The following is a 25002-nucleotide window of genomic DNA, read 5'->3' on the forward strand; positions in this document are numbered from 1 at the left end:
CCTTTTCCACAAAGCTCGTCATCAGAGCTGCAGAATATGAAGAGCTAAATCGGCTAAATGCTAGACCCGTACAGACACGCGCGAGACCGACTGGCCCGCGCGCACAAATGGCAACAGCAATTAGCAAACACCTGGTGGGACCATAGACGTAAAAACTTCTTCTTCTGTGGTGTTTACTGGCAGTTTACAGGCTTGGAGTATTACCGCCATCAACTGGATGGAGGTGTAATCCAGAAATTCTATTTTTATCTTTTAAAATCCTAAAATAACTATATTGTATACATACACATACTAAATCTTCTCAGCTAATTTTGTGTCTTTTACATACTTAATAAGTGTTTGAATTATTATATCTTGTGATGGAGGCTTCCCAAATAAATTAGCCATAGTTACTGAAATGCCTGTTACCCTTTCCTGATAAATAAATAAAAACGTTATAAGAAGTTTTCTGTAGCAATGTTGTTGTGATGATGTGCTGAAGGCGGTGTGTCAGAAGGAGCAGGAATTTCTTAAAGAAACAGAGGCCCGATTTCAAGGTGTTAAAATCCATCAATCAATCCATTGTTCAACACTCTTACCTCTAGTGGGGTTGCGAAGGGTGCTAGTGCCTATCTCCAGCCATCAATGAGCGACACCCTGGACAGGTCGTCAGTCCATTGTAGGACAACACAGAGACAGACGAACTGTGGGAGGAAGCCATAGTACCCGGAGAGAACCCACACCTGCACAGGGAGAACATGCAAACTCCATGCAGAAAGACTTCCAGGATTTGAATCCAGAACCTTGTTGCTGCAAGACAACAGTGCTACCAACTGCCCACTGTGCAGCCAGGCATTAAAAGACAAAGTCAAATTTATTGTATGTCATGTTTGATATATACAGCACTTTTATAACAACTGAACGTAACAGTTACTTTATTATGAAATAAAGTAAATGAAAGTACATAATGCTGCCCATTGTAATGGATAAATTTGAATGCAGTGATGTGTAATTACACCTCATGAGAAAAATACAAAAAGCGAAACTAATAAAGGTTCGCCTTTCAATAATTTACCTCAGTTCTGATCCATCTGGGTCCTATAACTTCATTTCTTAGTGGGGGGGTTAATTGTTAACACTGTGTTGTATGGAAACTTTGCATTATCTGCATGATATTTCTATGATATTTCTCTCTAGCTGCTGCATGCAATCATAAACAGTATTACTGTGGGAAATCTGCAGTGCTTTTACATGGCAACACAAGGATTGGCAGCATGACAGCATGTGACTTACTGCAGGATGGCGGAAAGCAAAAACTCCACATGCATGAAAAAGCTCATTTCCTTCGACTGCAACTGAACGAGTGTCAACAGGCTTTTATAGGAGGAAATAAACGTTAGATGTAAAATATGCTTGCCAGCACTTTTATTATCCTGCCTTGCAGTGAGTGGTGGACTTGGCTCAAGGTCATCCAAAGATTTCACAGCAAATCATTTCTCCAAAGACCTCCTCGGTTATCTCATTTCACCTAACAGCTGTTCTGCGACCACAAGGGATGGGTGAGAGAGAGAGCTCCAGGACGGGAGAGATTAATCAAACACGAGAGGCACAGAGACGGGAAAACACGGCGACAGAAGGAGGACAGGCAGAGGAGCACCGAGAGAGACCATTCACACTGGTGAGTCTGTCCACACTCGCTTGATTGTGTCTGTAGCCAGCAGCGAGAGGAGGACGGTGGGAGGAATAAAACAATTAACATGAACAGCACTCTGGGGAATGTTGGTTACCTTGACGACAGTCGGCAAAGCCAAACAGACGGGTCCTTTCATAACATTTCAAAACAAACAGACATGTCTCTCATATTAGCACTCTGGCTTTGGTAAGATGGAAGCATCCCTTCCAGTCAAAGTAAAAAAGAAAAAGAAATAAATTCTTCCCTTGTATCTCATTTAGCTCTAATGCCTCTTATTTCACGCGCTTCTTTAACATACTTTTACCTTTAGGAAGGATCAAATCAGCTGGTCTAAGGAATGTGGAGCTGATTAGACCCAAGAGAATAACAACAAAAAAGGTTAAATTATGGGTGTTTATTCAGCCCACTTTTTAGACACAGTCCAAGTGTGTAAATGACTGCAAGCCAATTTGTAGATTTGTGTGGTAGGATGGGTGTGGCTCTTTTCTTTTTAATTCTCAGCAGTGTTTGATGAGCCAGCAGGTCCGCCCTGTGTTCTGGCAAAGGTGCTGATCCCTAATCAGTTACAGAAGATCCTGAACAATGGTTTTGAATTGCATGTTCTTCCTTGCCAAAACCATTAAAAAAGAGCAATAAAACGTTTTCTTCTTTGCAACTATAGTGCGAGCAGCTTTACCTTTGGCTTGTTCAAAGCCACAGTATACGCATTATATGTGGTCTCCAAATTGCTCTAACTTAGGGGTAAAAAATCCGTTACATGGTATCTCAGGTAAAAATGTGATTCCAACAACTTCATATTCATTATTTTACTGCAAGGATTTGGTAAATATGACAACATCCAGTCGTGCAACGTGAACTAAAGGACTATGTCTGTCTTCCTCTGAGGAGGTGCTGTATTAAAAACAGACGTGTTCCTTATTAAAATCACTCCAAACAGCTCAAAAGTCCTCTAAACATTATCCACAGAGTTACTGCTGCATCTACAAATCCCCCCAAAAATCTGCACCATGCAAAAACACACAAACATGCAAACAAGATCCAGAATGCCTCCTCCATGCTAGGACCTAAACAGATTGCAGGGGATTACAGTGAAATGGAAAAACAAGGATCATCATAAACATGGATATAAGCAACAAGGGTTTGTGGTCTTTTGTGGATCTCATTGTCTAGGTAACATGTAAAACTGCCGGTGATAGAAACAGCAACATCTCACAATTGCTGCCAGACTATGTAGAGAAATATCTGAAATATCTTCGTTCCTTTCACTGTGATAGGATGACCTCACGCTGAAAAGGCCTCTGAAGTAAATAGAAATAAAACTTTTATGTTTTCACAATATGGAAGGATAGAGAACATACCATTAAATAATGGCAAATGCGGGTTAATCTTCGTTTATTTGCTCGTCTTTGAAGAATAATATAGAGTAAACAGGATGGTACTTACATTACTGATGGGAAGGGAGATTTAACCCTCATGCCTCCCAAATTAAGGTTTGGATGTCCCTAAAAGAAGTAACAATAACAGATGTGCAGTTTTATTTGCTCAGGACCAGACCTGTTAATGTCTGCATTTTGTGGTCGCCAGATGTCAAAACATCCAAAACGTGTTAATATGTGTATCTGTGAGTTTACTTAGATTTGTTTTTAAGGCCAAGTACTGTTATTCTCCATTCTTTGCTCAATGAACACCATCCTTCTCCAAGCATGGTGTTAATCATTAACACCATGCTTGGAGAAAATAGAAAAGATATCATTCAGAATAATCAGTTTACCTACTTACTGGTATTACTCAAACAGGCATTAGAACAATGGGATCATAGAGATAATCCCACAGGATCTAATATTGGCCCATTGGGATCATAGGGATGAACTATGTTTCTATTCCTGATTTTCAGACAGTTTTCCTCCAGAACACTGTTGGATGGGATCCCTTGTGCTCTATATAAATGTTAAAAAATTTAAACCCTTTGGGAAATTATAATACTTTGTTTTCCTAAACTATGAGCCTGCATTATAACTGCTTTTCCAAAGAAAAATGCTTGTCCCCGCCTCATTGTCACAGTGTAATTTGTACCCTGTCAGAAAGGAAGGCTAAAAAAATGCCCAAAGGTCCTTGTTTACGATATTCAACAAAGAGTCTCCTTACTAAACACTTTGCCTTTGAACAGATCTGTCTTTTTTTTTTCTTTAAATAACACATTTCTCAAGTTTTACTGTAATTGCAACGTTTAATCCGTATTCTGCTTTCCACGAGAATGAAAAACCAAATTTTCAAACTTATCCTTGAACACCCTGTGAAAGTGTTAGGATGGGTGGAGGCTCGGGCATCCATTAGTGCCTGGCTCACTTCCAGCAACCCTCTTGTTATTTCCTCTGCTCTCCCTTTCTCTCTGCTGGCAGTTCTTCCTTCTGAAATCATTAGATAGAATAATATCCACTGACGGCCTGCATATTTTCAGCATGGGTGGTTCAAGTGGAAACTCTTCCCACACTGGCATTTGAATCCCTCTTTGCCCACATCCAACATTCCCAACAGCAACGAGGCTGCTGTGACGCCGATGATATATAAATGATGCCACTTGAAATTCTGGAAGTTTGAAGAGATATCTGCAATACACATGGCGGAGTAAACCAGGCGAAACCTTTGTTTTGCACTAAGCAAAAATGACCAACGATCAGCAATGTCCAAGTCTGATTGGAAACCACTCATGTTTTTGCATTACTTTTATGAAATTTGACCAGATGCTGATGTATTTGTCACACGGATTGTAGAGTCTGCGTGATGAGTCACTTGCAGATAATGCGCAGCATTTCAAATTTTCCTTCAAACACGCGTGCACACACACGCACGCACACACATAAACAAACACATTCAAAAGCTTGGGTATCGTTTTCCATCCTCCTCTGTGCAGATTTACAGTTCCTCCCTTCCTCTTCAGTTCTGGCAGATGGCTCGGTCCAGCTGTTCGGTTAGAGGATCTCGATTTGAAAAGAAAAGCCTTCAAATGCACAACTTGAAAACCAGTGCAGAAACTCTGGAAGATATCCAGTTAACCCGTGTTGTCTTGAGCAATAATAACACTTTGGATGGTATATTTTAAACATTTTACATGTATTAATTCTAATGAATACAGACAAAAAATAAAATAATTTAAAACAAAATCTCTGTCGTTCAAAAATATTTGAAAAATTACACAGGACTATCTAAAAGGACTTTAGTATGGAGATGTTATGGCCTACACAATCATGAAGAAGACTGCTGAGTCAGCAGTTGTGCAGCAGAAGGACATTGGAGAAGAAGCTGGGTTTTTGACGAGCTGTACCCAAGCATATTCACGGAAAGTTGAGTGGGAAAAGAAAAAAAAAATGCACCACAGTCACACACAATTATTTCACAATTAGCATTGTGAAATAAAAGTAATTTAAGAGTTTGGGGAATATTAGCAAGATGAGGTATGCAGCATGCGGACGTCCAAGATGTTAGGGATCCAATTTGAAGCAACAAACCCCAGAATAAAACATTCATTCTCTGCAAAACAGTTTGGGGATTTTTTTTGTGTAAGAAATAACAACAACAACAACAACAATAATAATAATAATAATAATAATAATAATAATAATAATAATAAACAGAACTACACAAACATACCGCTTTCCGTATGCTTTCATGAAAGTTTATATTTTTAAAATTACCTACCAAGAACAAATTAAAATTCATCAATCCCTATCATAGCAGCCCTAAGTTGGGGCGAGAGAGGCAAAAGCAAGTGAATGTTTTTTGATAATATTCGAAGTTATTACGATGCACTTAAAAACTTTTTTTTTGCACGACGAAAACCAATAACAAGCACAATTTGATGTAGCTGGGCTCAAACCAGGAAGCCTCGCCTGCTCCGTGCAGCAGTGATGTGATATCACATGACGACACTGGGCTTGGTGCTGCGCGCTCTGGATCCTCGTTGGCGGATGTGACACTCTGGAGATCAGGCAGACGGCAGATCCTCCTCCAGCAGCAGCACAATGATCCCGCTCATTCGCTCTGGACGGAGTTGCGTGTTGCGGACCGGACCAAATTATCAGGACTCGACATAAAACCCCGACGTGTCAGTTAAACAAGACGACTTAAAAAGAAAAAAAGAAAAAAAAAAAAAAAGCAATTTCAGAGACACCTATCGGTTCTTGTTTTATAGAAGTGTCTACCTGCGGCGGATTGAGGAGGGGTTGCTGTTCAGCAACAGGCTCACCTGCAGAGGCAGGACCATGCGCTCCAAGGCTGCGCTTCCCCGGTAAGTCACATGGCAAAGATGGAGATGTGTGCGTAAAGAAAGGATGGATGTAGAGAATTAAACTCGTCTATTTAGAAAGAGAAAAAAAATAGAAGAATAGTTTATTAGGTGAAATAATGGTAGATTATAGCAGTGCGCTTTTTCTCGTTGTTATAAGCTTTATAGGTTGCAAGAAGCAAAGGGGGGAAAAGAAGGACGAGATGTGAATTTAAAACTCATAGCCGTGCGTTGTGTACCACTAATCCATTTACAACATCCCACCCTCCTCCTCTGTTCTCCCTGCAACATGCTTCAGCTGCTCTTTATGGTTTAAGGTCAGTCCCTCAGGCCAGTTCAGGAATTTTCCCTCAGAGAGCCCATCTTCTCCTTGTCGGTCGCGTTTACTGCGTTGAAACCAGTGGAAAGTTACAGCTGCAAATGTTCATCTCTGATCAGAATTCCTCAAGATTAAAAGCCCTCCCTCAACTCTCATGCATGTAATTAAAAATGTATGATGGAGGCTTCAGGAATGAGGATGTTTGATAAGGGGGGGTCCACACATCCGGTCACAGTTAATCGCTTGTGTCTTGCAGAAATATTTGCTGTGACATTGCTCATTTCACTTTTGACAGCGTGATTCACACGCTCTCCGCTTCTTCACGTCCACACAGGTTTGCCTCCCTTTTGTGTCTCCTTTTCCTCCCCTCGGTTTTGTCCTCCTCTCCTCGGCGTCAGTGGGTTCTCCAGCGTATCCCTGTGGTCCTGCCGCAGCAGACAGAGGCTCGACCGACGCCGCAGTTTCTGAACGAGGCACGCCTGGACGTTGCTTCCCCCTGTGACCCAGAATGCCACAAGACAGCCCCTCGTCCCAGCTACTGGGATTTGCGGAGCCTTCTGGCCTACGAGACTCTAGACTCCAACGGCCAACTCACTGAGACCGCCATTGGGATTTATGGCTACAATCCCTATTCCAATACTAGTCCTGCTTACTCCTCTGGTTCCTCTGGTAAGGCCGAGCGGTCACATGTCAGAAGAAAACGGCAGATATTTGGACATGATGGTCGTTTTAGTATTGCGGGGCAGAACTTCCTGCTTAAGTACCCGTTCTCGGTGGCTGTCAAACTGTCCACCGGATGTTCCGGTACTCTGGTGGGGGACCGTCATGTTCTCACAGCTGCCCATTGTGTACACGATGGCAAAAACTATGTGAAAGGAGCCCAGAGGCTTCGGGTGGGCTTTTTGAAACCAAAGCAACGGGATGTACAACATTCACCTATTTACCTTCCCTCTAACTTTACCAACCACGTAGAGGGCGGCCCAGAACAGTACTCCCCACCTGCCAACGACAAAATGAAGTTCCAGTGGATCAGAGCCAAGCGCACCCACGTTCCCAAAGGTTGGATTAAAGGCAACGCCAATGACATCGGGATGGACTACGACTATGCTTTGCTGGAGCTGAAAAAGCCTCACAAACGCCGCCACATGAAGCTCGGGGTCAGCCCCCCGGCTCAGAGACTTCCCGGTCATCGTGTCCACTTCTCAGGATTTGACAATGACCGCCCCGGACAGCTGGTGTATCGGTTCTGTCGGGCAGGCGAGGAGACGTCGGACTTGTTGTACCAGCACTGCGACGCTCAGCCTGGGGCCAGCGGCTCTGGAGTCTATGCCCGGATGTGGGATGGGCGGCGGCGGCGTTGGGAGCGCAAGGTGATAGGCGTGTTCTCCGGGCACCAGTGGGTGGAGAAGAAAGGGACGTCTCAGGAATTCAATGTGGCCGTCAGAATCACACCTCTTAAATATGCACAGATCTGCTACTGGATCAAAGGAAACTTTGTGGATTGCAGAGAGGGGTGAAGGGATAAAAACAAAATGTAGGGAGGACTACACAGGGGTGTAGCTGCAAAAAGAACTGTGCCAGTCTCTAGGAACATTTTCACATGTTGTGACGTTACAACCACAAATTCAAAAATGGTGCAGTTTTAAAAATGAATATTTAAAAAAAAAATAGTGTGACATAAATGTATTCAGCCTCACTGACTCAATCCTTTGTAGAACCACCCTTTATTACAGTTTCAGATGCAGCAGAGATTTTGGGTCGTTTCCAGCTTAGCAAATCTAGACAGAAAATGTTGACTCTTCTTTAATAAAATGAATCATATTGGAGCTAAAATTTGACAGGACCAATCAAACAGATACATATCCTTAGATTTAACGCATCATTGCTGTGGCCACATGGTTATTCTATGGCTCTCCTTCCAGGGCGTCATTAAAAAAGTTGTCAGCTGCAAAGTTGTTCTCGAAAAAGTTACTTAACTGCATGTCTAGTCAATGTGGAACTAACCTCTATCCACAGCTCAACCTTTGTATTTTGCATTATTTGAGCACTTAGAAAATGTCTGTGCACCAGATGATTCTGAAGTTGGTTCAGAAATTTTCAGAAACACTTAAAAAAAAAAGATGCTGGGCATGATTTGATCAGCCCATGTTTAAACTTCAAAATATGTTTAGGTTTTGTTGGATCATCTATAAAATTCTCCTTGTGAGGCAAAAGACTAGTAACAAACTCGTCAGCATATTTTAGTTCTTAATGTTTCTGGTAAGTGCATCATATTTTTTTCCCCCACAATATTGTTTATTTAAAGGGTGGGTGTATTACAAACAGAATGGTTAATCCAGGGGGGGATTTATGTTTGGTGAACCTCTTTCACTGCCCCAACATCTCTCCAGTATTGCCCAGCATTTAGCTCCAACCTTCCCTGCACTTCTGGAAAAAAAAAAAAAAAAAAAGAGGCTGCCACCTCCTTGTTTCATCGTGGGGGGGTTTGTTTTCAGGGTAATTTACCAAAACAGTTTTCAACCACCAATTTTCCATGTAGCCCAGAAAGTTACATTTCAGTCTCATCTAAACCTTCTTCGTTTTCCATCTTTTATACGTGACTTGTGGCAACAGTAGCTTTCTTCATCTTCTGGAATGCTATGCTAACAGTTGTCCTGTCAACACCATTCTCCCAGTTGTGCACACTTTTTATTTTTAAAAAAGTTTTTGAGAACTATGCATCTTTTTACTCCTACATCATTATTATGAGCTTACTCTGTTGGTGTTAAGAAAATTCCAGTTAAAAACATTGAGGTTTGTGATTGTAACGTGACAACGCGAACAATTCAAGCCGTACGGATACTTTAGCGAGGCGATGCATTTTCTTTTGGATTGCCGGAAGCCACAGGATTCCATATTTATGTTCAACACCGACACAGTAAAACAAATAACCTTCACGGTTTTGTCCCATTTCGGGGGAGGTAAAGTAAGCAATCAAAACCATTCAAACCTTTATTTTTATGTTCATCGTCGCACCTTCATTTACACCTCTAAAGTCCTATATATTTTTAAAGAAGATTGTGTTTGTTTTTTAAAAGATGATTGTGAACAATCAAAGTATCTGTTGGCTTTCGTGATGTGAAATGCAAACTGGTGGAGAGGAGACGTCTTTCCTTTGTCACAGTTATGTTGATTAAGAATGCACTGTCAAGACTTCTACTGAAAATCATACCTGTGGATGAATGTACATGTCAGCTAAGCCAAAGTTGTAAACTGTACCTTGCACCTTCTTCTAGTGGACATAAAAGTTAATCAACAAGCATACATTATTTTCAATGCTAATGGAGTCTAATAAATTAATCTTTATTTTACTGGATGATTCCTAAAAACCTGTTCTTTGTGGGCCGTGAGTTATTGGAGCTTGTTGTATGGCGTCATCTCGTGGCGAGATAAAGTACTGCATGCATCCGCAATTTATTTATTTTTTTTACTCGGTATGGATTCAGATGAGTCTTGTGCTTTTCTAAAAATCAGAGACTACAAAAAATGTAATGAAGCAGATCCTTAAAAAAATATATATATAACTCAACTGGTTTGAACATATTTACTTTATTTCAGGTGTCAGAATATCCAGAAATGATTTGCGGAAGCTGAATACTGTCAAAAGCTGAGAGATGAGGAGCGGGTCCTATAACTTCCCCAGCTGTGACACGCTGAATACCCAGCAATCTGAACCTGGATCCTGGGATTTGGCACACTGAAACCAAAAGAGAACCCCCCCGCCCCCCAACACCCCAAATCTTATTTTCAGTTTGAAACAATTGAGTCACATTATCATTTTGTAAAATTTTATGTAAACTCATATAAGATCAAATACATTTCACAGCAATGGGATCAAAAGGTGAACATGTAATCTGTCAACATACAGACTGATCGCTTTTTCTTTTTTTCGACCTACTTTGGAGTTGCCAATTGGAAGGGAGTGAAGATGAAGCATTTAAGTAAACTTAACAGATGCAGAACCTAAAACCCTTAAGCAGCGTTACTCAGTTATGGGCGAGTGAAAAGATGGGAGAACCACAACATTCAAAACCAGTATTTCAAATCACCGTGCTCTTAAGGCTGGTTGGAATCAGCTGCACAAACATGCAATCTCAACAGAACCATTTCGTTGCTGATATTTACTACATTCGTGTGAAAAATGTGAAACACATAAAGCACCGAAGAGCAAACCTAATTAGAAAACTGGCACTTGTATTTTGCATCAAGTTTAACCGAAGATTCGGGAGTTTCATTTCGGGAGTTTCAGCGCCGGAGCTCAAACAGAAAAAGCAACGAAGGACACGAGGCTGATCACTGAGTGAGACGAAACAGAACGTGACCTTTGTTTGGAAACTTTGCATATAGGAACTGGAAATGTTACAAGAGTATTTCCTGCCAGCTTTCACTTTGGCTTTCACCCCCAACCCAGCAGTAGCTTCTGGTAAATCCAGATCAGTGTGTGATGACAGCTTTTTCGTGTTGCAGTGGAAACAAGTGCTGGGATAGCCAAGGACAGCACTTTACCCGCCACATTCTCTTCATTTTCTCCACTCTAACCCAACAAAACAGCTAAACTGGACTTAATACCATTACAAGTTGTATCATCCTGCCATTTAATTCCCATTCAGGAGTTGAAGTGTTGTGGAAACAACCTGAAACAGAAACCTACAACATCACAGAAAGTTGAATTTAGCAAGTCAAATGTAGGTCAGCAATCTGTCAAGAGTTTCGAACTAAATAATGCACCTGTTGACGATACGCTCTCCTGGACACCTCCGCATCATGTGAGCGCTACGGTTTGACAACAGGCGGAGCTACAGCTGATGTGAAGCGAGGGGAAACAAACATTTAGCGCAGTTCAACCAAGTTAGCTTTTTTTGTAGACTTCTAGGATCAGTTTGCCTCCTGTTGCACTTATTTTGATATTACTGTCAAAACTGAACAAAACTACTAAAAAAATAAAAAATAAAAAAATAAAAATCTGCTTTAGAAATAGTTCGTCATTTTGAAATGTATATATTTTTGTGTATAGTCGGATAAAAAAAAACCTCAGAGTTGATCAAATGAAACATGAAAAAGTCAGTACGGCCCACATTACAGCTGCATGCTTCAGCTTTATTTTGATTAAACTAAGGAATTTAGTTATGATCCCAAAGGAAATAAAATAAGTGACCTTTCCCATCCAACTCTGCCAATGAGAACATTTGGGCAAAATTACAAACTACTTTAAAAGCAGAATCTAAGGGTTGCCATAAATTGCAGCATTGATGCTTGAAATGATCAAACCTGTTGCCTCCCAAAACACTGGCTGCCTGCAGAGAAAAGAGTCTGGGCTGAAGCAAAAAATAATAATAATAATAATAATAAAAAGAAACAACAATCTGGATCTCAGGCACAAATCTTTCCTCTCGTCTCGAGTTCCCCACTTTATTAACAGTTTCGGGCCACATCTGGTGTGCGATTGGCCGCTTGCACGTGAAAGTATCTTTGGTGAAAGTCACCCCCAGGCATTCCCTGACTTCCCTGACTTCCCTGTCGTCTGGCAACAACGTAACAACATGCTAATGTCAGAGCGGTAATGCCCGGTGTAACACGGAATAGTATACAAAATAAAAATATTCTTTTAAATAGGCATATACAAACATCGCATTAAAAATAGAACCGTATCAAAAACACAGTTGTGAGTTCACAGTCTGCACCCCCTCCGGCCCACAGCTCCACGCTCAGAGTTTGTAGGTGAGGTTTTGTTGTCCTTTTTACTGCGACTTGAGCCCCGAACTGTTGGAGGACAGAGGGTAGGAGTAGGCTTTGCCCAACACAATGCGATCTCGGAGAAGTTTAAAAAGCACGTAATAGTTGCAGAGGAGGATAAGGCCCAGGGACAGCGTGTGGTTCCAGCGCTCAGAGCGCAGCAGAGAGTATAGCTGGTACAAAACCACGCTGGACTCGATCCCGATCAGCAGGTTCAAGATCCGCAATGGCTTATGAAACAGGAACTGCAAGGACACACAGGAGAATTGAGAATAAAAATTACTTTGGGTCAAGATGACAAAGGGCTTAAAAATCTCCGCTTTAAAATTAAGATGGGTATTTCATAAAACGGACATTTTGTGCTGCGTCTGCCGCCTCTTGTATATTCACAGGAGCAATTATTGGTGAGAATAGGAGAGTTTGTTCGAAACCAGACATAGATTTGTAAAAGTGTTGAAGTGATGACACGCTTCCTGCATGCTAGCTATTGCTTTCTGTTCTGGAACTACAAGATGAAGAGTGTGGAGCGTTTCAGTATCCGCATCGCTTTGTCCCGACTAGGACAGCACTAAACTTCACATGCTAGTGGAAAGTGTATCGGCTCAGAGGAAATAATAAACTGTCAAATAAAACTGTTTTACAAAAGCCCTTCCAAAACAGCTAAAATAAAGTGCAGCCCTGCTCCAATATGCTCACTTTGAATTATACTACCTGCCGACCAGGGGTATTTTTTTAATAAACCTCGAACATTTCAGAGCCTGTGTGGATGCAGGAATTTTCAGAAACAAAATTGAAAATATGATCTTGTGAAGTGAGCGAAACTCTCACTTTAATTGTTTGGCTGTTTTGAAAATTCAGGGTAATTTACTATATTTTTAATTAGATGTTTGTGCTTTTTCTGTGTCTTCCCAAAGATTATGAAAAAAAAAAACAACATTAAAAGTTGCACATTAACTCAAATCCACGATCTGAGCAGGTTTCCTGTGGGTTTCCAGTGCATTAAAACCTTATTGTTAACATTCTAAACTCAAGTTTTGAAGTGGAAAGTACAGGAAGTAATATTCAGGTTACATTCAATTCACAATTATTGTAAAGATGCTTAGTTAATTTTTTTAATTTCTAAAATAAATTCTCCTTTAAAAAATATATGAAGCTTAAAATGTAAGTATTTTTTTTTTTAACAAATCTAATCCGGCTTACATTCATCTGTTTTGACTTGTATCTTCTTTTCAAAACGCTGCCATGGTTTTTGCTTGTCACATAAATAATACACATTCTGTCACACAAACTTTAGGCATCGACTCATCAACACTGATGATAAATTGTTTTATTTCAGATGACCTTAATTTTTAAATACACTGTTTTTTTCCCCCTTCATAATTTGAAGGCTGTCATGTGGGTGACGTTTTATTTGTGTTTTATAATCTCTTCATTGTCAGGACTTCTTGTACTGGAGAAGCATTTGACAGAGAACATGCACCATGTGCAGAGGCTGCAGACCTTGCTGCGGCTCAAATCCCATTTGCTCAATTTTGTTTTTACTCTTTGTCTCTCCTTCATGTATAATCAACTAAACCGTCGAGAAAACAAAACAAAAAAACCTCGTACTGGACACACAGCACTGTCAAACGTATTATTCCTTTTACAGATTTCTTCTACTTTTGCTTTTGACCCGCACAGAGACAGCAATTGTTGCACTAACTAAAGCAGAACCACCTATTTTGCAGTGACACCACAGCACAACATCACCTTTCTATCCACTTCATTCAGTTCCCAGCAAAAATATTGGTAAATTGTAAAATCAGGCAGGAATTAAACACGTTTTTGGCTCCACCTATTTTCACACATTTGGCCTCCTTTCTCCAAATACACAGCAACTAAACTGGCTTTACATGTTCACTTTAGGGAAATTCATTAACCTAAATACTCTATTGTTTTAAAAAAAAAGGGAACTGGTAAAATAAATTGGATTTTTAATTAACTTTGCGCCTTCTCTGATTACCTTACAGTTCACCACGTGTTGGGGGAAGCTCAAAAGGGCAAGCATTCAGTTTTTTTGTGGTTAAGCTCATGTAAATAAAAGGCCCCATTTTCATCAGTATCAAATGTTGGCCGAATACAAATTTACAAAAAAAAAAAAAAAAAAACAATCCTCACTTCCCCATTTCAGGTTTCTTTCCAAGAACACATGAATATGTAACTGGGTCCGACTAAACAAAATGAGATACTCACATAAAACCTTGCATGGGAAACATCAGAGGGAAGCGCAACATTATAGGATCCAACAGCCTTGTATAGACATCGACTGTGTCGTACCAACACCCCCTGAGGCCAAACGGTGCTTTCTGACCACCTGAAAGACACCGGCACCACACAAACCACAAACGATATCAGCTTCATTTGTCTCTGTGACAACAACAATGTGTGTGTGTGTGTGTGTGTGTGTATGTTGGACACCTACACATGCTGAGGTGTGTTGCTGTATGAACCGTGCTCCAGTTTCTGCCAGCGGCCCAGGTGAGCCGCCGAGCGATGGAGCAAGTCGCAGTAGCTGGGAGGCAGCAGTTGGCTCATCAGCATCACAAAGGCGTTGATCCACACCATAATCAGATGCTCACAAGACCAGCGCATGTCGTAGTACTGTGTACTCTGTTGGGAGGAAAGGAATGGGATTAGTTTTAACTTGGCCCAAAATGAAGGTACGGTTACTGAACAAACGGAAGGCCGGACGCAAGGACTTCATGTCAAGAAAACACCAACCTTGACGAAGCAGAGAGGCAAGAAGGCTACATAGTAAGCACTGAACAGTGAGTTGAATAGCACTTCTTTGATCCGCCGGTTAAAGTCGCTTTTCAGCTCCTCCACTTCTGCTCGAATCAGCTCGGGCGTGTCCGAGTGTATGTGCTGCGGGCAGGTGTGAGTGGGCATGTGTGGGGGGCTGGAGAACTGTTCTCTGATGTTCTCCCGCAGCAGGAAGAGGAAGTCGCGAGGTCGGAAGAGCTGGGACTCTGCGAGGTCGGCCTGCTGCTGCTCGGCGGGGTACTCGCAGTCAGAGCCCGGCGCCGGGCTTTTGCCTCCTTCCTGATGGAAGCAGCAGAGTGGGACGTACACACCGAATCTGAAGAGGACGGCGAGTGAAGCAAGAGCGGAAAACAGAGAAAGGATGAGATTCACATTGTGCGTGACGTGAACACATCATGCATCTTTAAAATGTTGAGACGTGGAGGGAGAGCAAATTGCATTTTCTGGTTCCATTAGCACATTAAACGGAAAGATTCCCTGGCATTACTGAACTGTTGTGGATAAGCAGATCAATTAGCGGCTTTGTACATCTTTCCTTGAAAAGATTTCCGATGAAGATATATTTTTACTAGCAAAGGCAATTTATCAGATGCAGCTGTGAAAATATGTTTTGTTTTGCTTAGGTAAGAGCTTGAAGGACAGTAATGGGAACAGCGCTGAATAGAAATCTCGTTCCAAGTAAACTAATCCAGTTCAGGCTTTACTGAAGTATTTTAGATTCTGGACTGAAGGTGATTAAGTGTAGGCACGTGTAGTTAATCACGTAATAATTTCCATTTACATGATTTATTGTTTTCTCATTTCTTTCTACCAAAAACTGGATGACAAAAGTCTTCAGTCTGCTGCTTTGGTTTCAACTAAACCTTTTTTTTGAAGGACAAATTTGTTTACTGATACTTCATAATTCATTTTATTTGTCGTTTCTGCTGCAATAACAAATGTTGGATGATTAAAATGCCTTCCAGTTCCAGTGCTAAATGTTCATTAGGATTCAAATTAATTGATTTTTGAGAATGAGTTCATGGATTATTTTGCCATTACTATTGTCTTACTTCAAAACAACAGCATTATCGTTTATCACAATAACGTCTGGCACAATTTATCATCCAGCAAAATTCCTTGTCATGACGGTGCTAATTCCACTGGTGGAGCTGAGAGAGGAAGTGTGTGGCAGCGGGGTGATCTGTGACGGGGAGCTTTGTGAAAATAGGCTCCACTTTGAACGAGCAGGCGTTTAGGTAAAAGAGATTAAAGGATTCTTCAAACATGTAACAAAGAATCAAAGCAACACTTGTAAGTTTTTAACCAGGGAGTAACATTATAACATGATATGAGGCTCAAAAAAGTGGATTTTATATTATACCCTCCTTTAATAAACAGTCTGATAGCAGACTTTCTGACTTTACTTCACTACATTCAGTGTAATTGTCTGAAATTAAATATTAGACAAGCACAGTGCTCTGGACAGCGATCCGCTCTGAGGACTCACGGGTATCCCAGGAACAGAAGGTTAAGGACAGAGTGGTTCCTGCACAGGTTGACCAGCGTCCAGCAGAGCACCCAGCCGCACATGGTCAGCAGGCTGAGCCGGGCTGTAATAAGTACTATGTAGCGGAGCAGGGACCCTCCGCTGCTCTGAGACACCTGAAAAAAGAAAAGAAAAGAAAAGTGACCTAACAACTACTTTGCAATCATCCAAAAGGTACATTTTACAGCTTTTGTATTAGAGCGCTGAACACAGCATGTTTACCTCTGACACAATGGTCCAAACAAGCCTCCTGGCTAACATAACAGTGATGAAGATAGCCAGGTGGTAGTCCATTAGATGAAAGTTCTACAAGAAGAACAGAGTTTGGTTTTTTTCTTAAAAAAAAAAAAAACTTTTCCTGCTCATCTCTGTTGTTCTACATTAACTGAACTAATGTCTGTGCAATCTCACGAGTGAGGTAGAGGCAGCCGGATGACTGTAGGGGTACCACCACACCGTCCTGTAGATGTTGATGTACTGGACGAATAAAGCAACCAACAGGTAGAGAAAGAGCAGGAACTCAAACAGGAAGCTGCTGTCCAACGGCAGCTCGGGGATCCGCGAGTGACGGACCGGCTCCGGAGTGATGAGAGTAGAAATGGGCGGAGCAGACAGACCCACCGAGTTACTGCTTCTGAAAGAAGTCCAAGCAAAACAGTGCGTTTCAGTCAAACTGCACCTGCGGTAAATTGTAGAGACTAGAACTCCCCAAAAGATTCTGTTAAATTTCCACTTCCTCACTGTTAGGTCTGAAAACCTACAACACTAAAATACCTACAAAAAAAGAGCCGCAGACGACGTTCACCATGTTTCAATCAAGCTTTCGCGAAAAGAGAAATCGCAGCGTACGGCTCCTGCGAGCCATTCACTGTGTTTTCTGAAATCTTTCAGTCAGAGCGTGTCTTTTATTTTCAGAGAAGGGAGAGAGAAAAAGAAGAGGCAAGTTTTGTCTCTCCACACAGGTCGTCTAGGCCTTTCTCACGAGAGCGATTTCTCCCAAGGACGGCGAGAACAGCGTTAGAGATAATCGTGCTGCAGACACATTCTGTGACAGTGGGTCAAAAGTTTTCAACACAGCAGTCAAAAGTTTTAACACGCACAGTAAAAAGTTAGAACCTCTAAATGAAAATCAAGATAGTAATATGAGACTACTATAGTAAGAGTGATGATAACACATAATAATTCTAACACAAACAGTGAGACAAAACAAATGAAATGCTAGAAACATGAGCAGGTAATTTAATAATCCTCACAGCTTCATTTAGACATGCCTGAAAAAGTAATGAAATGCTCAGTGAAAGCCGTTCTTAACATATGTACAACATTTTAAGTTTTCATTAAAAGACAGATTACAGAATCGAGGGTTTCTTTAAATGTTTCATAATCACAATTTAAATGAGCATGAAAGGATTTACATGGTGGATAACAAAAAGTGAAAATTACCCAAATTCAACAAGCTCATTTATCAGTGTGCTAAAGTGTTTTTCATAACACAAATCCAATATTTTTCTGTCTCAAATTCCTAGACTTTGTCTGACCTTCTTTTTATGAGAGTCGAGAACAAAATCTTGAACTTGAACTTTCTTCAATAGCAGTGGGATCCTATTATCAGATTGTCCACAATACTGAAAAATGAAATGCTAAATGTGGTGTCAGATTTTCAATGTGGCTAGCTACTTCACTTCTTTTGTGGGATTTGGTTAGTCTGCCATTACCTTGAAACCTACTGCACACCTTCCCGTAACCCTGACAACAATACATTTAATATTTGAAACAAATCTGCAATCTCAGGAGGATCCTAAACACCCTAGAGACCGAATAGTTTAACCTCATTCTGGTGTAAAGCGATCTTCATATCCAGGACCTCCAGGTTTGGCTCGATGCGTCTAAAAGTTCTGCAACTTTTAGATGCGCCACCGCTTCAACACAGCTGAGTCAAATAATGAGGTCATCGGCAGGACTCTGGAGAATGACTGCATACAGGCAGTGATTCATCGATTTGATTCAGGTGTGTTGGAGCAGGGATGCAGCTAAAAGGCGCCAGAGCTCGTGGCCTGGATGTGAAGACTAGAAGTTCAGTCGACAACTCCTCCATCTGTCCTTGTAGTTTGATGGACAGAAAAAGCTCGGCCTTATTTATTTACAAACGGGTTAGAAACCACCACAAGACTGTGACTAATAACTTCTCAAGAATAATGTTACCTGGTTGAACAAGTTCAACTGCAACCACGATATTGAAGAGCGTGTCTGAACTGATCATTTGAAAGCTACATGTGTTAAAACTAACATAATCTGCAAATTATGTTCCAAGTTATACAGGGTAAGACTAAACTAAGGAATAACAGAATGCTATTTTGATTTTGTAATTTCTCCATTTGCATCATGGTGGCCGACCAAAGCTGGTGACTGTGCAAAGGTTCGACAAGCAGAGCGTCTAAAGCGGAGAAAGACAGGAGAAGAAACTTCCATTAAGAAGTCCTGACCGAGACGCAACGATGCAGCGACCGTCCTGACACATCTGTGGTTGTCGACGCGTGCAGGGCTTCAAATGTGGAAGTTGCCACAGTGATGAGAAGAAACTCATCGTGCAGATGGCTGAGGGATTATTCAAAACCCATCCACTTATCTGTTTCTTAGTTAAAAGAAAAAGATGCCACGCTGTTGATTAAATATCAAATTTCAATCCTTTTTTGTGAACAGGGCCTAAATGTGTTGTATGACGGGTTCAAATTACAGCAGGACAGTTTTTTATATGTAGGTCTTTAGCAAAATATGATTCTTTGTCAGAGACAGACATGGTAAAAGCTGGATAGTTTGGCCAAAATGACGTCGCATAGCAACAAATGTTTGCCTTGGAAACAACAATTCAGATTTTTGCCACTAATTACTTCATAACTTCCCTCAGCAGGAGGAAAGTTGTAGTTTTCAATATTTTTTCTTTACAGTTGTGAACATTTTAAATCAGAATTTTGTAAGACCAAAGACAGCTTGTTTATGTTTTCCTTTAATAACCAATGAATAAAATATTATAAAAGCTCTTTAAATTCATTTTCCTGCAAAAAAAAAACAAAAAACCTCCTTGTGTCAACACAGCAAACACTACCTGGACACAGTTTGTGTTTTATGCCTTTTCCTCCACTTATTGACAGTGCTGAGCTCCATGTCCTAAACAAAGTCATGTTACAGCAGCAGTCCTGAGTGTCCTCCAAGCTGCATGTGTGCATTACCTGTTCCTGAGGCCCATGCCATTGCTGACGCTGCCTCCGACCAGAGTCTGCAGGGACGGCAGAGAGGAGCGACTTAGCTGCTGTCTGCTGGGACCCCTGCGGCCTCCTGGCATGGTCGCCAGTTACCGTTCCTCTCAAAAATCCACCATGTACTTCAAGGTCACTGCAGGGCGAAACGAGGAAAACAAAAGGCTCAATTAAAAAAAAACAAAAAAAAAAAACTGGAAGGGTAAACAGATCATTAAAAAAAAGCAATTGAAAACCAGCAAACCTGAAAGGTAAACAGTATCTGACATTTAAACGAGATGTAATTAGCGTAAGGATGTGAGACATTAACTTTACAACCTATATGTAATAAGCGCACGGTTGAGAAGTTAAGAGAGAAAAAATAAGCTGCACAGATGCTCCTGTTTACCAGTGAGCGGGTTCCCAGTTGTTAATGCATTTATATGTCATCATGGTAACACTTTATTGGAAGGGGGTTGAATAAGACTGTCATGACACTGTCATAAACATGACATAACATGTCATGAACATGAATAAGCCTTCAAGAAATCACAACTGTTTAAACTTTACCTTTAATAACATAAAGTTACCTAATTTTTAAAGTGCAATCAGTAATACTTTTATAACAAATTTATATCAGTAAGGATTTCTGGTTAATGTCAAGTTGTCATAACAAAGACATTTTGAATAATGTCAACTTTGCATTAAAAGTGTCAAAATTTATCAAATGACGCTTTATGACAACAGTCATAAATATTCATGAAGGCTTATTCATGTTCATGACAGGTGTCATGTCAGTCTTATTCAACCCCCTTCAAATAAAGTGTTACCTTTGTCACTGTAAAAACTAAATGTCACATTAATGTTGGGGAAAACACCACCATGATTAAATATGACAAGATACAGAACTATTTAACTTTGAGGACTGCCTGTAACTATTTTCACGTTCCTAAACAAAATTAAACATAGTAAATCTGCCACACCATGGCAAAAGTTCAGGAAAAAAATACTTAAGAGTATTTTGTGAAAGTAGATTTTGTGTGTGTGTGTGTGTGTGTGTTTTTTTTTTCTCTTAGTTTTGGATTGTTATATAAACAAAGATCTTGACTACAACATACAGGTTGTAACCAGCATAAAAACAAAGAGATTTACACCAGAACTGTACGAGTTTCAGCTCAGCTTGGCGACAGACCGGTGTAGATTTTACAGACCAAACAAAGCAGCTTTCTGCAGAGGGAGCTTCATTTAAACTCTGTTTGTTTCTCATGTCGCTACCGACACCACCTCATCCAAAGCCTCCCTTACTGCAACATCCCTGGTTTTTGTCAAATAACATCTCGGTGACACAAACGGAGCGATCCCCAATTCTCAGCGGATAAAAAGCAGCTCTGTCTGGCTGAGCTCAAAATGGAAAACAACTGGCTAGAAGGACTGTAAAGTTAAAATTTAAAAAATAAAACCTGACCAATACAGGAGCAATTTATCTTCATTGTGTTATCTATAAAGTACTATGTGTCTGACAGAAAAAAAATTGTGTTATCTATAAAGTACTATGTGTCTGACAGAAAAAAACAAAACAAAACAATGATGTATTACAGTAGAAAAGTTACAGGTATATTAATCAGTAATGTGCTGCTTTTATAAAGCAAGCAATGTCTGACTGGAACATAGACGACAATTACGCCGGCACTTTAACACTTTTTGGAAAGTCTGCAGGTTATTAAAATACTGCAAAGTTCAGAAGCTGCCTCAAGTATTTTTCAGCCTCTTTGGCACCAAACGTGACACTTTATTAAAACAATGAACTGTGTATCCCTACATCACAATTGATGGGGACTTATTACTTATCTTAATTAACTTTTAATGAAAAGTGTTTCTTCCAAACCAAATTTAAAAGCTCCAGCGAAAGCAAAATTAACTCACATAATAAAAAATAATAATAATTGACAGTTTCTATTAATGGCAAAAAGATTTATATTATGTCCATGTTAAAAATAAAAAAAAAAGCAAAACTACAAAACTGTATGCCTGATCTCTGAAACGCTGCCCAAGTTAAAAAAAACAGTGTGTAAAAATAAATCCTCTTTGCTCATATTTGAATGAGTTCATCTAAATTGAATCTTAATATATTTACTGTTGTCGTTTTTCCACTAAGGATTTAAGACGAAGAAAAACAGACGTAGGAGATCATTCATAACTTGTTTCTTCCTCTATTTTACCTCTGAAGTATTTCCACTAAGCAGACTTGCCCTTTCTCAGGCAACTGATTGTACCTGTGACTGACAACCAGTAAAACATCCCAAATTTATGCGTCAGAAACTCAAGAGGAAAGTTGTTGACAACGCATCTCAAAATATGTGAACATTGGGAAGCATATGAGTATCATTAATATTTAATAGTTAGATGGAGTACCTTATCAACAAATAAGCAATTTCCCCTCGGGGATCAATAAAGTATATTCTATCTATTTATTTTAGATTACCTGTAGCAGAACTAATAAGAACATTTTGCTGGTAATTTCCAGGTAAATCTGAGCGTATGATGTACAAATAGTGGCGGTTGCCTTAGTTGAGTCCAAATTCCCTCTGAAGTCCCAATTTCAGTGTGAAATTCAAAAACTAGCAGGACCTGCGAATTGTTTTCCTCGGCTGCTTCGGAGCAATGCAAACTAGCAATGAACTTTTTCTGCATTTTGTATTTTTAAACTCTGTAGCAACGTGCTCACTGAGGAAGTTGTATAATATTCAGAGTGTGACCAAGACAAATAAATCTTTTTTTTTTTTTTTTTTTCCTCATTTAATCACACAATATGCACAGTTAAGGTCTGCCCGGGCTGCAATAAATGGTAGCTAATCATTTAAACACCATGCACTCAGGCTGTTGGTGCCTGTAATATGTGTGGTGCGGTGGCTGTTAAATGCAGCGTAAAGCGTTTTAGAAGGCAGAGAGGTGGCAGTGGTCAAGTCATTCAGAAAATATAGGTGTTAGCCAGAACTTCCCACTTTTTTCAATTAAAATAAAAATAAAAAAAAATCACTGGGATAGAAATATTTTAATTATTATTTCTAGCAGTTGAACAGAAGAGTCTCCGGTCTGTTTGCTGTGAACTGAAAGCCAAACACTTTTTATCCATCTCAGGGTAAAATTGTCATCGCAACAATAATCAACATTATCGCACATTTTTCTAATATTGTGAAGCCCTAATCACCAAGTTTTACATACAAGGAGGCCGTACTGGATTTTGATGTTGAACCTCTGATTTTCGCACTTGGAATTTTGTCACCTAGAAAATTTCTGTCAATGTTTCAAGTTTTGAGATGTCAACTTTAAAAAAAAACAAAAAAAAAAACAAACACACACACACACACACTAGTTCCTTCAACCAATTATGCAATGCCACTTAAACTGTAGTAGCAGTGGTATTTATTACTTTTAAAATAAAAGTTTGAGATCCATAGCATTGTTTTCTGGTCGACAAAAAGCTAGTGCCTAAAACAAGACATTTGAATCCCTACGTTAAAACAAGCTGCGAATACAAGCTCAACCAAAACATAATCTGTAGGACCCGATTTAAACGTCACATAAAAGGGACTACATTGTGTGTTTTGTGCATTTTTTTATACCCACAACATGTTTTATTTTATTTTATTTTATTACTTTAATCAAGTCAGTTTTCCTTGCCGTTGTAACACAAAGCAGAGGCTGACAGCATCCAGCCTTTGGCTGAACCAACATCTCCTTTATGCTGATGTGCTTTATGAAAAATGATGGAGATGCTGATAATGGGGCTCGCTGAACGCGTAGCAGCAGTATTAGGTTGTTTTAGCTGCATCTACAAACAGGAAACAGACGTTAGCATGCACGCAAACACACCACAAGGGACCTAAACTACAGCTGTAAGTCAAAAGTGAAAACAGGAACTGTTGACTACAGGCAATGACTCGGTCTTCGTGATGCGACAGCGCGTCTCTCTTTTTGGGCTTCCAAGTGGCTTTTGGAGATGAAGAAGTCCTGAACATGCACTTGTTGGACTCTGCTGTTTTTCTTCCTCGAAGGAACATTTTGCTATGAGGTGTTTTATGGCCACTGACTTGCTAAGACATGCACTAAAGCTGCTTGCGTGAATCATGGCATAAGGCAGCGTTGTTCATTCCCCCCCACCCCCCAACCCCCACGAAAACTTGCGAGAACACTTTATAAAGCTCGCCTTATAAAAGACACACATGTGAAGCTGCTAGCCTGTTTAGTCTGTTGGAATAAATGAGGAGAATTTAAAAGCTAGGTCTACTCACACAACATCGACAACATGCGGAGGGCTGAACTGAGCCGAGCGAGGATGCATCAGTCAGTTGTGTGACGAGTCCAGACAGCAACGGGCATTTCTCCACCTTCCAGCTTCAAAATCCAACACTATGCGGGCGTGGCGACGACTTACAACGGCAACGGCGACGCTGGGGGGTCGCTCTCTCCTCCTCTGGAAACATAAATCGGCTCTAGAAGTTAGTGCTGGGCTGGAGGAGCAACAGTGTAAGTGCGCTGCACAGAGACCGACGTGGCAAAGCAGCACCTCCTCTGCTAGCGTCGTCATCCAAACGCGACTCTGAAGAGCTACCCGCTGCACGGTGGCTGTGACGACAGCCTCGGCCGGTTCTTTTCCGGGATCCGAATCATTTGGCTCAGCTCTTCTGGAAAAGTGAATTATTTCGACTAAAGATGTTCACTTAGTTTTACTTCTTGATTTGCAACCAGCGTTGATGTTTATTGAGAATATGTCCATTCACAAATGTAGCTCAACATATGTTTTTTTTTTTTTTTTTTTTGTAGAAAAATAACCCATAAAGCACAATATATGTATGTGGTACTTCTTAAAATGAAATAGTACTGAGCATCTTTTAATGTATTTGGCACTACGCAGACAAAATCTACTTTGATTTGGCTGACAAAGTAGCGTTTCTCTATGCAGCTGTTACATATTTAAAGACCTATTTCCTATTTTATGAGGGCCACATAAAAAAGTTATGGTGGGCCGATTTGGCCCCCGGGCCTTGAGCTTAACACATAATACTCTAGTGCACCACTAACTGTAAAATCCAACAACGTTAAATTGCTTTTTTTTTTTCTTTTTTTTTTACTAAGACTGGCATTTGAGGAAAAGCAAGCTGAACTGGGTTTCCTTTGTACGCGAATCAGTCAAAAGTTCACACATGCAAACAGTGGCGCAACTGTACATTTGGCGCCCCCTCTGGTGCTGCGCCCCTATGCGTTCCATACGCTGCATACCCACTTTTTGCGCCTCTGCATGCAAACCTGAGGGAAAGTACTTGGAGGCTCAGAGAGGCTTTCTCAAAGAGCAGTATTTATGTACGGACCACATGGCGCAACAACAAAACGGAA

The 25002-nt window shown here is 40.5% G+C and overlaps 2 protein-coding genes across 2 annotated transcripts; one reads left to right on the forward strand and one right to left on the reverse strand.

Annotated features, from left to right (window-relative positions):
* The first annotated feature begins 1401 nt into the window (after positions 1-1401).
* LOC103143551 (serine protease 23) lies at positions 1402-9628 on the forward strand. Its single transcript, XM_007560128.2, has 3 exons — positions 1402-1657; positions 5862-5957; positions 6608-9628. The coding sequence occupies exons 2-3, from the start codon at positions 5932-5934 to the stop codon at positions 7788-7790; spliced, it is 1209 nt and encodes a 402-aa protein (XP_007560190.1). The 5' UTR covers positions 1402-1657; positions 5862-5931; the 3' UTR covers positions 7791-9628.
* Positions 8386-24228, reverse strand: tmem39a (transmembrane protein 39A). Its single transcript, XM_007560132.2, has 9 exons — positions 23901-24228; positions 19603-19765; positions 16787-17009; positions 16598-16681; positions 16337-16491; positions 14806-15163; positions 14507-14694; positions 14278-14398; positions 8386-12290 (listed from the first exon to the last, which is right to left on the reverse strand). The coding sequence occupies exons 2-9, from the start codon at positions 19713-19715 to the stop codon at positions 12051-12053; spliced, it is 1482 nt and encodes a 493-aa protein (XP_007560194.1). The 5' UTR covers positions 19716-19765; positions 23901-24228; the 3' UTR covers positions 8386-12050.
* Positions 24229-25002: the final 774 nt, after the last annotated feature.

This window comes from Poecilia formosa, unplaced genomic scaffold, assembly GCF_000485575.1.
Source record: "Poecilia formosa unplaced genomic scaffold, Poecilia_formosa-5.1.2 Scaffold113, whole genome shotgun sequence".
Taxonomy (NCBI): Eukaryota; Metazoa; Chordata; class Actinopteri; order Cyprinodontiformes; family Poeciliidae; genus Poecilia; species Poecilia formosa.